This window comes from Puma concolor, chromosome B2 (genome assembly GCF_028749965.1).
Source record: "Puma concolor isolate L17-30 chromosome B2, mPumCon1.1.hap2, whole genome shotgun sequence".
Classification (NCBI taxonomy): Eukaryota; Metazoa; Chordata; class Mammalia; order Carnivora; family Felidae; genus Puma; species Puma concolor.
The window spans coordinates 122,294,602-122,310,160 of NC_141671.1; the positions used below are offsets into that span (position 1 = coordinate 122,294,602).

Sequence of the window (15,559 nt, forward strand, 5' to 3'; positions counted from 1 at the left end):
ATTTCTTTGAATAACCTGCTGAATGTATTTAATATTCAAAAAGGGGACCTTCGTGCTGCTGAAGCAAGATTTTTTTTTAATCAATTTTTTCTTTTAAGAAAAGTAATTCATACGTTGGGTAGCACATTAAAACAGAGATGATAGAAATTATTTTTGAGGGGAATGACTGGAAGAAGGAAGGAGAGAGGCTTCTGGAATGCTGGTAATGGCCTTTATCTTGGTCCGATTGCTGATGACACGGGGTGCTTATTTAATAAATGTGTATCAGTTGTTTACTTTTGATTTGTGTACTTGTGTATGTTTTACTGTAATAAAAAGTTAAAAAACACAGATGTATTTAAAGCCAAAAGTGGATGTCCTTCACTTTATTCATTTCCTCTAGATTCCACAAATCGGGGTAAATCGTTTTATTCTAGTGCACTTCCTTTCAGACTTTTTTTTCCAGACTTTTTTTTTCCTGTACATATGTAAATGTAAGAACTATATGAGGTGGTAACTTATTTTTATTTTACGTTTGTTTTTATTTTGGTATCCTGTATCTTGAATACTTTCCCACGTGAGTACGTATAATTCCGGGTACTCCTATTTAATTTATGTGTATATTTTACGATGTAACTGTTCCCTTCTTGGTGTATACTTAGGTTGCCTGCAGTTTTTTCTTATTATGAATAGTGTTGCAGTGACGATTTTTATATAATTCTCTGTATATCTCCCCCAAATTCCTGGAGGTAAAACTCTACATGCAGGATTAATAGGCAAAAGAATATGTGTATATTGCATAGATGGTCCCGAAAGATTTTTCCAAGAAGTTATAACACCTTGCATCCCTATGATGATGCTTATTACATCTCCCTCATAAAAGAGATGGGCAAAATGCTATGCTCAATTTAACACTGTAGTAATTTGTGCTCTAATTCATAGGAAAGCTAATAGTAGTAAATTCCTTGAGACTCAAACACTAATTGGAAATGTTTAGTGATAAGAGCAAATCGTTCTATTAACCCCATATATAACAAATCTATGTTATATACAGTTAATATCTCATTTAAGAATTGTTAAATGAGTAATTATGTGAGTAATTATTGTGTTTATTCATAGTTCTTTAACTAATTGGTAGGAAGAAAAATGCATATATGTCCTATTCGTGACCTGGTTTTCCTCAGTACCATAAAACATTAATAAGAATTATTAGGAGAAGTGGCTCTAACTCATATGTTGTTGATGAGAATTTATGAGGAATTACGTATCATTATTCTGTTAAGAGCCAACTATGTGCCAGGGGCACATTCTAAGCACCTCGCATATATTGCTGTAGCTTTTTAACATGTATTTGAAAAGGATAGACATGTATTATTATAAGTGAGATTACTCCATCCTGAATGTATGTTGATAAATAATACTATATGCCAAAATATTAACTGTCATATCAATGTACTAATTTGTAAACCTGTGAAATGTTATAATCTGTTTAATGTGAAAATTAAATTTAATGTCTCAAAATCCAGAAAATTGCTACTCAAGTCCTGACTACCGCAATGTGATACATGAAGTTTAAGATGAAGTATATTAATCAGTTGACTTCATTGTTCGAATCTCCTATGTAGAAACTTCTGTTTCCAGAATAGTCAGTTCTTACAAGTTCTGGTTAACCTTTAAGAGTTATCTATTATCTTAAAAGAGTAATCCAACTCAAAATAGCTAACCTATTCCTCTAGCAGTGGATAAATATGGCTATCAATTTTTGTGGGGTTTTTTTCCTGCAGAATTTCCTGTTATTCCAAGGGACTCAATAGGACTTATGCACATAAAACTGAAAATTATATTACTACAGGGAAACTGCTTTGTGCCTTTGAGAAGGAACTCTCTTGCTAACTTAAGTACTATATGTGTGTAGAATAGCTAACATTTTCCTCCCAAGAAATTTCATGTATGCAGTTAAAACACTCTTAAATTGATTAAGGATTTGTTATATATTTCCAGAAGCACTCAAGAGTACTTTTATGGTTATAAGAGTAGAGTGCATTAGAATGCCAGAAACCAGCGAATACGCTAGAGGCCTTCAAAACCATGCCCAACATTCCTGACTGTACCATATAAACATGTGGGGCAGCCTGGAAAAACAAAACAACTCCCCATCCCCCCCAACAGAGGTAAACCTATGATGATAACACTTCAACTGGCTTAAATATTAATTTGATACTTTTTCTGTTAGAAGTAATTTTTATTACCTAGCAAACGGAATGGAGAAGTAATAAATATGACTGGTATTTCTTTCTCAAGTATCATTTTACATTAGATTTGACTAGTTACCTTTATACTTTTTGGAAAGCGTATTATGGAACTACCACCGTATTTTGCCTATTAATCAGGGAAGCTAAAAAGCGTTTTATAAATGTTGAATCAAAACCTTCACTGCAGTGAGGGAATTAAATTTCAAGCAATATACTCCTTTTATAGGGTGAGAAACTGAAGTATGGAGAAATTACAAGATTTTCCCAAAGCCATACATTGAGTCATGGTAGACATAGAAATCTACAATTCTGTTTGCCTGATTCACCCTACAATTTCATGAGATTCAAGTTGTCTATTTCCTGACATGTGCCTGAGGAGCGTTTCCTCATTCATTTGCTGGTTCATTCATTCACTTCTTAGTTTATACATTATATAGGAATCAGTGTTTTTGCAAGATACAATCTTGATGTAGGGAGTGTGAATAATATTTGAATTTATCTATCTTTGATATTTTCTTTGAAGAAACTTGTATTTTTTTTTCATGACCATGAAAGAGAAATTAAGGCATTCAACAATAGGTTGGATTGTTCAGGGGTGGGCCACAGTAATATCTGTGAGGAACACCTGAAGCTTCTTTAGGAGCTAATACATTCTGTTCAAGGGCTTGAACAAGAACTTGGCTGAAGCCCTAGTTAGTCCTGGAGCAGAATGGTGGCCAGAAGAAACCATATTACCCATCAGGTGTATGGAAAGGACCAGTGTCCACATCTCTACAATCTCTTATATTTGGTTTGATCAGGAGAGGGGAGATTATCCTGCTTCCCTGTCATTTTCTCGAGTTTCAAATCTCACATTTTTAATTCTTATTTATTGTGATCTTTTTCTTCCTAGTTTAACCAGTATTTTCCCAAGCTTTCTTCACCCTTTTCTTTTTTGTTTCCCTTTCTTTTCTTTTTTCTTTTTTTTTTTCTCCAAGCTGCAAGAGTCCTATTTAAAGGAAATAGTATTTCTCTGGGTCAGACCTCACTTCTCCTTGATTGAACAGCTGGTGCCACAAGTAATGTCAAATAAGGAAAGTATCCAGCACCTTCCTCCCGCGCTCCGCCCCCTCCCACACAGTGCCCTATAACAGAGAATCCAAATAATATAAAGGGGTGCCATCTGCCCTCAACCTTTTCTACAGAGTTTAGTGGACACTGTTTTTGTTTTGTTTGTTTTCTTGTTCTTTGCTTGCTGCTCTGAGACTTAGGACTGAAACTCAGTTCCAGCTTATGGCTCACCAGCTCTTTCCTTGGAAGAGTTCTTTCCCAGGAGGCTCTTCAGGCCCAAGAACACTTGGAGCCCTGGGAGCCTAACTCATAGATTCTACAAACAAGCCCAGGCACGTCCAAGTCCTAGGCAAACCAAACTTTCCAGTATCTTAAACATTAGTCTTCTCTATGATTTTCCTGAAGTATAATTCAGTCTGTAACAAACAAGCGAATGAACAGAATCTTAAGGTCTTTCATTCTTCCTGCTTTGAAAACTGATTCCCATTAATTTCCAATTCTGCTAATTGGGTTTCCTTTTCATTTTTGTCTGGATATTAATGTGATATTTGGTATACATTAATGCTGATCTGTACTAATTTAATGTCCATTTATAATTGAATGGTTTAAAGATAATGATGCACTATGACCTAGTTGATATCAGTCTTCCATTTAATGCATTTCCTAGGCAATTATGCATTCCTAGAAATTGTGGCTGAGTGAATTCTCCCATGATCCCTGTTGGGAAACAAAACTTTTTTTTTTTTTTTTTTAAAGATGTGGTCTTATGAACTAGAGGTACTTAACTTGAGGAAAAAAGATTTAGAGGTGACGTGAATGGTAGCACTCTCTTAGTATCTACCCTACATATTAAAGCAGGATTCAGTTTATGCTTTGTGACTCTGATGGGCAGACTAGAGTGGAAATTCGGAATGATAGATTTAAAAACTAATACATAAGGAAGAATTGAAAATGAAGACAGGAAGAAGGAGGTGATTCTCCTCACTGGAGCTAAGAAGTTTCAAATGTTGTATCTGCAGACTCATATGAGCACTCTGTAAATAAACCTCACTTATTTCTGTATTCCTCCAGATCCCAGGACAAAGAAATAACAGAACATACACGGGTGCACAATATGGGATTGAACACCACCACCAAATTTATTAGACCTGTTATTTTCTGAATTCCTAGATCTTTAGCCCTTAAAACGTTTTTGGATTTTTAGAAGCTATAATGACAGGTTTTTTTTGTTAATGTGATTCTACTTGGATTTTTTTTTTCCTCCTTATTTTGAGAGAGAGAGCATGAACAGGGGAAGGGCGGAGAGAGAGGGGGACAGAGGATCCGAAGTGGGCTCTGCACTGACAACAGCAAGCCCGATGCGGGGCTCGAACTCAAGAACACGAGATCATGACCTAAGCCAAAGTTGGGTGATCAACCAGCTACGCCACCCGGGTGCCCCAATGTGACTCTACTTTGAATGCGGGTATAAAGTCAGTGGATCCTACAGGGGAATTTGTTGAGAGGAAAGAAGGTACTCAAGCTTTCCTGAACCCAGCCTCAATTAAAACTCCGGATTAAAAAAACAAAAAACAAAAAACAATTTAAGTGTCCCAAATTTTAGGAAGGCCAGTAGCATCATATTTGATTAAACCCCTAACTAATATTCACTGTGGACGTAATTCAAGCAAGTAACTTGTTTTAGATAAGTCAGATTTATTGTTATATTTTAAATTTCTCATGTTTGTTATGTACTAGATTCTGCACACCCCCTGCCTCCCCCAAATAAAAAGGAAGACTCTCAGTGGTCACATCTTGATTCCTGAGAAATTGGTGATATGGAAAATTTTAGAGAAAAACATTTGTGTTTGTGTTGTTGTTTTTTTGTTCCCATTAATTTCACTTCAGGGGCTAAATACTTCCCGCGTATTTTCTGTTAGCTTATTTGTTTGTGTCATCTTCCTCACAAACTGTTTCCTTAGCTAAATGTAATTTGATATTTAATTCATTCATTTCTTTCTGGAGATTTCAGTGCATATACTTCAAAAACACTTTTTATGTTTTTTTTTTACCCAAATTTGTGTATTTATCTTTCGCAGTGTGAGGTTCCTTTAATTTGGTTTCTATTCCTTCTATTTCTTTGGTTTAAGCATACTGACATTTTTCAGGTTGTCCTGTAATCTCAGATTTTGGGTCCCAGTTTCCCTGTTGTTACGTTTCTGTCTGTCTCTACGGTGTTTTGTTTCCTTACGTAGCTTATCATTTTTGATGAATTTCTCTCTCAGAATCTTTTCTGCCCCGGGAGCTAATTTTGCATTTACTTCCCCTGGAGTCTAGGGATTTCAAGCCTCTGGATCAGTCCTGCTTGTAGTTTTTTGGTTTGAGGTTTCCGTACCAGAGATACAGTAACAGTTCAGAATTTACATTTGAGCAAGACTGAGGTTTTGATTTATCTCAAGTAATTACTTTCTTTTACTCTCTTCCCAAAGGCTCCATCATATGACAAGCTTCCTTGCTGAGTCAGATGGCGGGCTGAGTTTCCTAGCCCTCTTTCAATGTAAGGGACAGAGTTTTCAGACTTTCTTTTTATACACTGCCTCTTGCTTTGTTCCCTGCCCATCTCTATAAACGAAGATAATGACAACAAACGCAATAATACACAAAGAATATCTTTTCCTCTCAACTTTCCACATGGAACATTTTTCAAGAATTGTGGGTGTGACACCTGAAAGTCATATTTGCCTTAGGAGTTATAGTCACATATTTTCAATGTCCTATTGATTTGTCTTTATTATTATCATGCATATCTACCTTTTCTCCATGTGTCTACCAGCTGCCACATCAGTTCGGGTTCCCTTGACTTCTTACCTAGATCAGTGCAACGGCTTCAAGCGGCCCCTTAATTCTGGTGACTGTTCATCTTGTTTTTCAAAAATCCAAAGTAGATGTGTGGTTGCAGTTTTATGACCGATGTCTTCCTTCGTTTGCATTATGACTGTATCAAAATATAGTCAAAACCCACTGTATTTATCCACTGACATTTAGCTCCTCAATCCTGCTTTTACCAGTTCAAAACTTCTTCTCTGGAAATGTTTTCTTTTCTCTTTCACATACCCATCTATAATTCTTCTCCTGACAGCATCAGTCTCTCAACACTAAAGAAACCAGTCCCAACTGTGATGTTATGTAGAATGGCAAACTAAAAAGGGGTAAACGGTAATGGCAATAATGTAATTAAGATATTGTTCATTTTTGCAAACTTATGTAAGTTCAGAGAGTTGCTCAAAGACTGGTGACTGTTGGCTGCTATCTAAACATAGATAATGTAGCTTCTGGAGATCACTAATTAATATAATATTCTTAGATATGAGTTAAAAATCATTACATTTCCATAGGAAATTGCATATATAATACTTCACTTTAAAGTAAAAATATTAAAATGTTTTAATTCATTATATAGAGAGCAAAATGAAAAAGCAGAGATTTGCTTCCACTCTGTCTTGAGTAATCAAATGGCTTGCATTTTTGAAATACAGGATTTCATTTAATCCCAACAAAATACAATACAGGTATTACTATTGTCCGTATTTTATGTATGAAGAGAATAATAGAGGCATTAATTAACTATCCCAAGGCCGTACCATTATCCAGTGGTAACACAGGGACTCACGTAAAGAGAACTGTTGTATTCCAGAAGTCTTTACTTGTAATCAGTAAGTTTATATTCCCTCTAGCATTTATACCTCTAGGGTGTCAAGAGGTGAATACTAAATTTAGGAGATGTATTTTTAAATCCTTTCAGGGTGCACCAAATTTTCCTCAGGAGGGGCATAAAGTCATCAGGTATGTGTTAAGTAATACATAGGGTCAGTATATTCTTTTTCTTTAATTTTTTTTAACGTTTATTTATTATTGAGAGACAGAGAGAGCATGAGCAGGGGAGGGGCAGAGAGAGGAGGAGACACAGAATCCGAAGCCGGCTCCAGGCTCTGAGCTGTCAGCACAGAGCCCGACGCGGGGCTCGAACCCACAGACCATGAGATCATGACCTGAGCCGAAGTTGGACGCTTAACGAACTGAGCCACCCAGGCGCCCCAATATATTCCCTATGAAAAAAGGTTCCCAGGTGTGGAAGAAAGGTTTATGGCTGAGGGAAGCAGACTATTTATAAGAAGGGACTCACATAGTTTTCCTGCCAGGCTGCAGGACAGCCAGAGCTCGATGAAGTGTTATGGTACACACAGTGCCCAGCAGAGCCATTGTGAAGTTTGTTGGGGAGGAACAACAGAAGCAGTACATGAACTTGCAGCATCTGCTTGAGGGTCTGTAGGGTAACAGGAGTTGCTCAAGCTCAGAGTTCTTTCAGAAGTTTCTCTGGGACCGTCTGGTTATAACTAGGTCTGTGTTTTCTAGGATAAGCAGCCAACCATCCACAATTAACAAACACAAAACAACGCAGACAAACTTGGCTGGCCCTGCTTATCAAAAATCAAGCGATCGTAATTTATAACTCCAGGAAGATCATTGCCAAAAAAAAAAAAAAAAAAAATGACCCTATCCCTCGTGACCCAAGCGATTATCATGACATTGAACTAACTGGTTATAATTTTAGCATGAGAAATTAACCCCATCATTATTAATCACTTTGTGTTTAACGGACTGTTTTGCAAAGTCCCTGCTCTGTAAACAGTTCAGAATAGCTCGGCATCTGGTTTGGCTTCATTTAAGGAGATAGCTCGGCAGACTGCGCCTTACTGTTCACCCGGATCTGTTTCTTGGACACCTTTGCTGTTTTCCTTTTGTACAAGTAGGGAAGAGAGTCACATGCACGGTCAAAGAATGCCCACGTCCACTCTGATCAGTTGGCTGTAGAATTGGAGCTAGGTGTTCTTTGTGCTGTGAGCTTCCCTCTCTGGCGCGCTGCCTCGGCTGTTGAAAACAGCCAGTGCTTGTCCAGCTTCACAGACCCATTCGTGAGATTTGCAGGCCAGTGTAGGTAACTTGGTACCTGGGATGTGAAAGCAATGCACTTCTTAACCGTCGGATTCCAGCTATAATATCTCGATAATGTAATGCTAATTAACATACATAGTTAGACTTCCTAGACAGTTGCACTTTTATGTTAGGCAAGATGCTCAATAAAGGAGGGAACGTAATTGAAGATTATGAAGATAGATCATGGAGTCCAAGGAAGAACTGAGCAGCCACACAGCAGGAAGGGGCATAGAAACAGCTGAGACGTCAAGAGTAATGAGACCCAGGTCCTTAAATTCTGCCAGGACTTTCTTGCCATCCTCTCTTTTGCCACTCTTTCTGGGTCACTTCCCTTCTGTCTCTCTCGAGCTGACCAGGTTTATCCACATGTCTGTAACGGGTGCCCAAGTTTTATATCCTAGAAATGTTGCCACAGCAGGAGGACTAGCCTGGTACTCTGCCAGACTCACACCCTAAACAACAGGAGGGCATTGTGATATGTGTTAGATAGAAGTAATTTGGTGTGAGTGGGAAAGAACTGTGGAATCGAATGGGTCATGTGCTGAATGTTGAATGGGGATCAGCAAAATAGCTGCATATCGTATATTTATGTTGCCCCCCCACGTAAACAAGGTGTAATTTTCTACATGTTTCCAAAAATATACTTGTCCTTTGAAAATCTGAAGGTCAAACAATAGCTTAGCCGTTCTGAATGATAGAATGGAATGGAATGGCCCAGGAAATTCTGCACATGTACATAGACTCTTCAGAGCCCCCCCGACCTGAGTTTAAAGGCGGCCTTGTCAGTGGTCATGGGTAGGACTGTCCACGTACCTCCCTCTGCATTCAGGGTCTGCACAGGGGCTGGGACCAAAGTTTGGGCAGCCCCGTCATCTTACATCTTTTCCTAAGGTTATATTAGGCATTTGGAGCATGGGTGGGGCTTGTAGTCTTTTCCCCACTTCTGTTTTCTCTGCACTGGGGCAGAGCGTGTACTGTCCCAGGAGACACACCGTCCCAGGAGACTCCTGCTACAGTTCCCAGCCCTTGGCTGCAGGGCACTGCGATGGATGTGTTGGTAGTGATAGGGGTAAGGGAATGGTGAGCACAGTGGAATGCAGGCTGGGGGAGAAGGACAGTGGGGTTCTCCCTCAGAACTCCCCCCCCCCCCCCGCCCCGGGACAGCAGTGGCCTTGGGGAACAAAACCAACTGACAAGCGGTTATCCTTCGTAGGATTCTGTCAGGTACTGCCTGCCATAGCTTCAAGTGGATTGATTAAAGAATTTCTGGTTTATCTTAAAGATAGGGTACAGCTCTGAGTTGTTTTTTTTTTTTAAGAGAATCCTTTTAGGGGGCTCTTGGGTGGCTCAGTTGGTTAAGCGTCCAACTCTTGGTTTTAGTTCAGGTTATTATCTCATGGGTTTGTGGGATCGAGTCCCACATCAGGGATTCTCTCTCTCCCTCCCTTTCTGCCCCTCCCCCCCAAATAAATAAATAAACTTAAAAATAAAGGAGAACCCATTTAGATCCCTACTTTATTAAAAAAAAATTTTTACATTTATTTATTTTTGAGAGAGAGAGAGAGAGAGAGAATGGGGGGGGAGGGGCAGAGACAGGAGAGAGGGAGAATTAAAGCAGGCTCCCGAGCGTCAGCGCAGAGCCCGACGTGGGGCGCGAACCCACAAACAGATCGTGACCTGAGCCGAAACCAAGAGTCGGACTGTCAACCTACTGAGCCACCCAGGCACCCCTAGATCCCTACTTTAAAGTGAAAAGAAAACTCCCTCAAAGGAGCAGCTCTGGAGGGTAGGTGACCCTTAAGATGCTCTTGGTCCCATCTGGCCAAGAGCCATTGATGGCTTGAACTACTGTAGCAGCATCAAGGAGAGAAACATGGAGCTATTTCAGTGAACCCCAGTGGGTATTGATAGCACTGGGTAGCTTAGGGACTGGCGAGGAGTCACCAAGGAGTCAGTGACAAAGCCCAGGTCTGGCTTTCATGGCTGGTAGCAGGCTGTGTCTTGGGGGTACATAATCCTGAGGGGTACTGTTCCCATGTGCAGCTCTGTCCTCAACCCGTGCCAGCCCTGGCACTGGAGGCCACCCCCTTCACGTTCACGTTTACTCAGCCAGAGTAAAGCATGCGTGGACAACCCGGTTTTTACCGAAGGTTTGACTGGAAAGATCAATCTAGAAGGTGAGAGCTGCATCCCACAAACTCTACAAACTTCTCAGAAGTCTCTCAACGTCTTCTCTTTGCTGTCACCACCACTGGGACCAGCCCTCAGGACTGTGTTCCATTTCTGAGAATTGTAAAACTTTACATATGAATATCTAAATTGGAAGAATTGGTGTTTTTTTTTGTTTTTTGATTCTAATGTTCCAAGACTCAAGAGTTTATAGCCCACTTCTAGAGCAGAGTTAAAGCAAAGGATATCATCCATTTTCTGTGTATTGAGAAGCTAACTGCAGGAGAAATAATTTCACATGGAATGGATGGGGTTGCTATTATTCCTGTTTTAAATTCACCTTTTCTGGGGCAATGGCCTTGAAATAGAGCTGGGACCTAGATTATTGCCTCATAAAACAGCAAGAGGTTATTGTTATTCCTTAATTTTATATCTTTGTTATGAGGTAACACTTCTCTTACTTGAGTTAAAGAGTGTTCTTGTCTTTTTCTTACGTATTTGTGAAAACGAAATGTTAAAAGATTTAGCATAACCACCATTGCTAAATTATGATGTAAAATAATACTGTGTCCGCAATTAGCCTAGGTAGTTTTACTTGGTTCCATAATATAAAATCAGTGGGCTCATAATATTTTAGTACCTTAGTGTGTTTGGCAAAAAAAGAAATTCATGTTACCATAAAGAAGTTAAACTAAGTAACAATCTCAATTTTAAGGAAACATAAAGCAAAGTATTACGTTGTAACATGGAACGTTAATGCAAATAGCTTCCCAACTGGAATGTTAAATCAATTCTCAATGGGCGGTTAACAAAAAAAAGGCTAGTTTTTGCTTAATTCTCTCTTATGTTCCAACATCTTTTCTGAAATCTTAATTTTTAATTTCACCCGAGTTATTACCAGTGCCCTGAGGTGGTGGTCTTTCTAGAAGATGATTACTTGTTTCCTAATGATCAATATCCTTAATTTATTTTTATTTTTATTTATTTTTTAATTTTTGTAGTGTTTATGCATTTTTGAGAGACAGGGAAAGAATGCTAGCAGGGGAGGGACAGAGAGAGAGAGAGAGACAGAGAGAGACAGAGAGAGACAGAGAGAGACACAGACTCTGAAGCAGGCTCCAGGCTCTGAGCTGTCAGCACAACACAGGGCTTGTACCCACAAACCAGGTCAAATCCTGACACGAGCTGAAGTCAGACGCTCAACCGACTGAGCCACCCAGGCACCCTTAATATCCTTAATTTAATTGTTAGGTGTCCTTTCTGGAAATACTACATTTAAACCTTGATAACATCTTAAAAATCATTTTAGTGTGGCAACTGTACGTGTGTTGTGGGTTGAATTGGGTCCCCTAAGAGATATGTTCAAATTCTAACCCCCTTACCTGTGAACGAGACCTTACATGCAAGCAGAGGAAATCAAGTCAAGATGAGGTTTTACCGGATTAGGGTGCGTTCTAATCCAGTGACTGGTGTATTTAGAGGAATAGGGAAATTTGGACACAGAGGCACACATACAGAAGCAGGCAGGGAGGTACTGTTGGCCATGGAAGCAGAGATTGGAACGATGCATCTACAAGCCAAGGGACGCCAGGGATCGTCCGCAGAAACAGCAGAAACTAGGAAGAGACAAGGAATGATCCCTGGGCCTGCCGGCACCTCAGTTTAGGACTTCTTGCCGTCAGAACTATGGGAGAATAAATTCCTACTGGTCAGAGTCTCCCATTTGGTGGTACTTTTTTTTTTTTTTTTTTTTTTTTAAATTTTACAGCAGCCCTGAGGAGTACTTGGCTAGTGGGTTATCCAGGGAGTGAGGAGAAAATGCCTCTAAAGAGATGGTCTGCCGCATTTCCCCCTGGGAGGGTGGAAGAAGGGCTCGCAAAGCAGGCAGCAGTTGGACTAGGGGCCCGCGCTTACTGTGGTACGCCCATATCCAAGGGAAGCCTGAGCTGAGTGGTCTTGGTGATGGGTGGGGGGTGGGGAGAGTACACAGGGCCAGGGATTGGGATGGAGGTCTTGGAGGATAGGAGGAGCAAGCAAGAGGTCAGTAAGTATCCGGGACGAGGATGAAAACCCAGATTAGAGGGAGGAACCAGTTCGTAAGAAGACAGGGGGAGGGGGAGGAGAAAGAGGGGGGAGGTGTGAGGTAAGGGGGTTTTCCAGGCACCATCTCTCAGGCCCACTCCCGACCCAAAAAGATAACATCTGCAGGTTTGAACTCCCCGCCCGCTTATCTTCCTGAGTTCACATGCATGCTGCTGCACCTTTCAACGTGCTTAGGACTTAACCCCTGGTCTTCCCATCTCGTATATGCTTTTAAATTGGGCTGTTCTTTAAAGTGACACGTTTCTGGTTTTGAAGTGTATTTAATCACTGTCTTGCAGAGACTGTCACCTACATACAAGTTACGTTACCATTTTATGACTTTTAACTCTCAGGATTGAAAAACATCTTTAATCTGTATCGCTGCGTTCGTATATGCATAAAACAATTTACAATGTACATTGTAAATGTCCTTTGTCATTTAACGTCTTGTATTCTAATAAGGAAAAGTAACAGGTTTGTTGTAGAAAACACAACACAGGAAAGAAATTAAAGTCATGTCTAGGGGCGCCTGTGAGGCTTAGTGGGTTGACCATCCGACTCTGGATTTCAGCTCAGGTCACGATCTCACAGTGCGTGGGATCGAACCCTGAGTGGGGCTCCATGCTGATGGTGCGGAGCCTGCTTGGGATTCTCTCTCTCCCTCTGCCTCTCCCCCCACTTCGTTCTCCCTCTCAAAATAAATAAATAAACTTTAAAAAATTAATAAAACCACGTCTACCTGATTGTAGTAGGGAAAGTGTGAATGGATAAATGTAAAACTGAGCAAAACACCTGCAAATGTTGAATTTCAATAAACTGAATGGGGAGAATATTGTTTCTGGGGAATACTTACTGGAATACTTATCTTCCATTTAAATTACATCTTCAGAGAATTTCGACTTCACTAAATATTCCTTGAAGTGTGAGTTTAATAATTTATATCTAATTTATGCCTTTATTTACATGAATCCTTTCAAAAGTAAATACATTCATTCATTCATTAATGAGTTTGTTTATTTATGCCAAAGAGAGAGAGGGAGAGAGAGATACGAAAGGCTCCCTCTCACCATCCGTGAGATCACGACCTGAGCCCAAATCAGAAGTCGGACATGTGCCACCCAGGGACCCCCATGTAAACTGGATTTTAACTCCATATTATTTTTATTTTTAAAATTAGGATTTGAAGGGCCACAAATGTCTCACTGCTCTTTTAAATTGCATTTTCTTTGTTAGTGTGTTGAACATTGTTTTGTGTAACCATTTTTCTTTAGAGGTGTGTGTACATTTCTGTTTGTAAGAGCTTTTTCTATGTTAAGGACATTAGCCTAGTGTGTTCGATATTTGTGCAGATATTTCTTTTTATATTTTCATGTATCTTTTTCATTTTGATCTTTTTGGGGGGAGGTTTGTGTGAGCAGATTCAAGAGGTCATTTGGCTTTTTTTTGTTTTATATTCCACTGTTTCTGTTGCAAAATCCTTCTCCATCAGAGAATTAAAAGACATTATCCCTAGTTTTCTTAGAACTTTTATACACTCCACTTTGCCTGGAAAAATTTAAATATGGGGTATGGAGTAAAGATGAACCTTTGTTTTTTGAATAATTAACTGATTGCCTCAGTATAGTTTGTTGATGGATTGTCCTTCCGTATATATTTGTAATATCTTCTTTAAGTATAGCATTTTCATTCTCTTTTTAAAATTAAGCATGCTGTTCTGGGTGTGGAGCCTGCTTAAGATTCTCTCTTTCCCTGTCCCTCTCCCCTGCCTGTGCGTGTGCGCTCTCTCTCAATAAATAAATAAATAGATAGATAGATAGATAGATAGATAAATAAATAAATAAATAAATAAATAAATAAATAAATTGAGCTTGTATGTTATAACATTCTGTTCTTTAAAACTGAATAAAGATCATCTGGTAATCCAGATAAATTGTCCTGTAAGAGAAAGCTGCCATATTAAGATACAGACTTTCTCAGTTCACGTGCTTTAGAAAGTGAATGATTGGGGCACCTGGGTGGCTCAGTTGGTTAAGCGTCCGACTTCAGCTCAGGTCACGATCTCGTGGTCCGTGAGTTCGAGCCCCGCGTCGGGCTCTGGGCTGATGGCTCAGAGCCTGGAGCCTGTTTCCGATTCTGTGTCTCCCTCTCTCTCTGCCCCTCCCCCGTTCATGCTCTGTCTCTCTCTGCCTCAAAAATAAATAAAAAACGTTAAAAAAAATTTTTAAAAAAGTGAATGATCAACACAGGATATTAATTTGTCATCTGCCAATTGCTTGATGACATATCTCTCTCAGTAAAATAGTATACTAAGTCTTTTCTACAGACCGTGTCTCCAAAGTTGTCCTCAGATGTTTTTGTTTATCTACAGTATTCCTGAGTAGCTGTTCACATATTCCAATGTTGCCATGATGTGATTTTCAAGAGCATTAAGTCTATAAGATACGGAGATCATCCATAATGAGTTTTGTTCTTTGAAAATAATGCTTCTACAGATTATCACGTAAATCACAGTGTGTTTTGGTGATTTTACAAATAAAAAAGATAACTTTTCCATTTTCCCCCTTCGTTTCCATCTTTTTGTTTCAGATAGTCCAGTTTTAACTGAAGGGCGCTGCTTCTGTTTGGGGGTGGCCGGAGACGTGAGAAAACCACATGGAAGAATCCCAGGACTTAAATGAGCAATCAGTAAGTCTTAATTCAGTCTCAAGTTTGCTGAAACAAGTTGTGGTAAGACTGCTCAAAACCCTGCTAAAAGGAATTTGTTGTAAAAAGCAGGAGTTTTGTTAAATATGTATGTTTTAGTTGAATTTTGAATTCTCTTCCACGACCATAAAACAGACTTTTGGAAATGTATGCTGTTCCTGCTTAACGATGTCACATTTTGAGGTCTCCCTTGATTGTCTGCTTGCAAAGCCCGTAGGAGAAAGACTAGGGTATTTAAATCATGCTAAGTGTTTTTGACAATCCGTAATTTTACACACCTCCTTTGTTAGGTTTTATTCCAAATGTGCTTACAGAGCGCATATATTATTGAATGTCAGAAGTATAACAGG

At 39.4% G+C, this 15,559-nt stretch overlaps 1 protein-coding gene across 17 annotated transcripts in view; it reads left to right on the forward strand.

Moving 5' to 3' along the window:
* Positions 1-15,559, forward strand: part of EYA4 (EYA transcriptional coactivator and phosphatase 4) — a 317,460-nt gene that overhangs the window by 51,828 nt on the left and 250,073 nt on the right. For all 17 annotated transcript variants that reach the window (XM_086707889.1, XM_086707888.1, XM_086707893.1 and 14 more), the window contains one exon: positions 15,093-15,191. In XM_086707889.1, coding sequence (XP_086564015.1) covers positions 15,159-15,191 — 33 coding nt within the window. In that variant the 5' untranslated portion in view covers positions 15,093-15,158. The remainder of the gene's footprint in view (positions 1-15,092; positions 15,192-15,559) is intronic.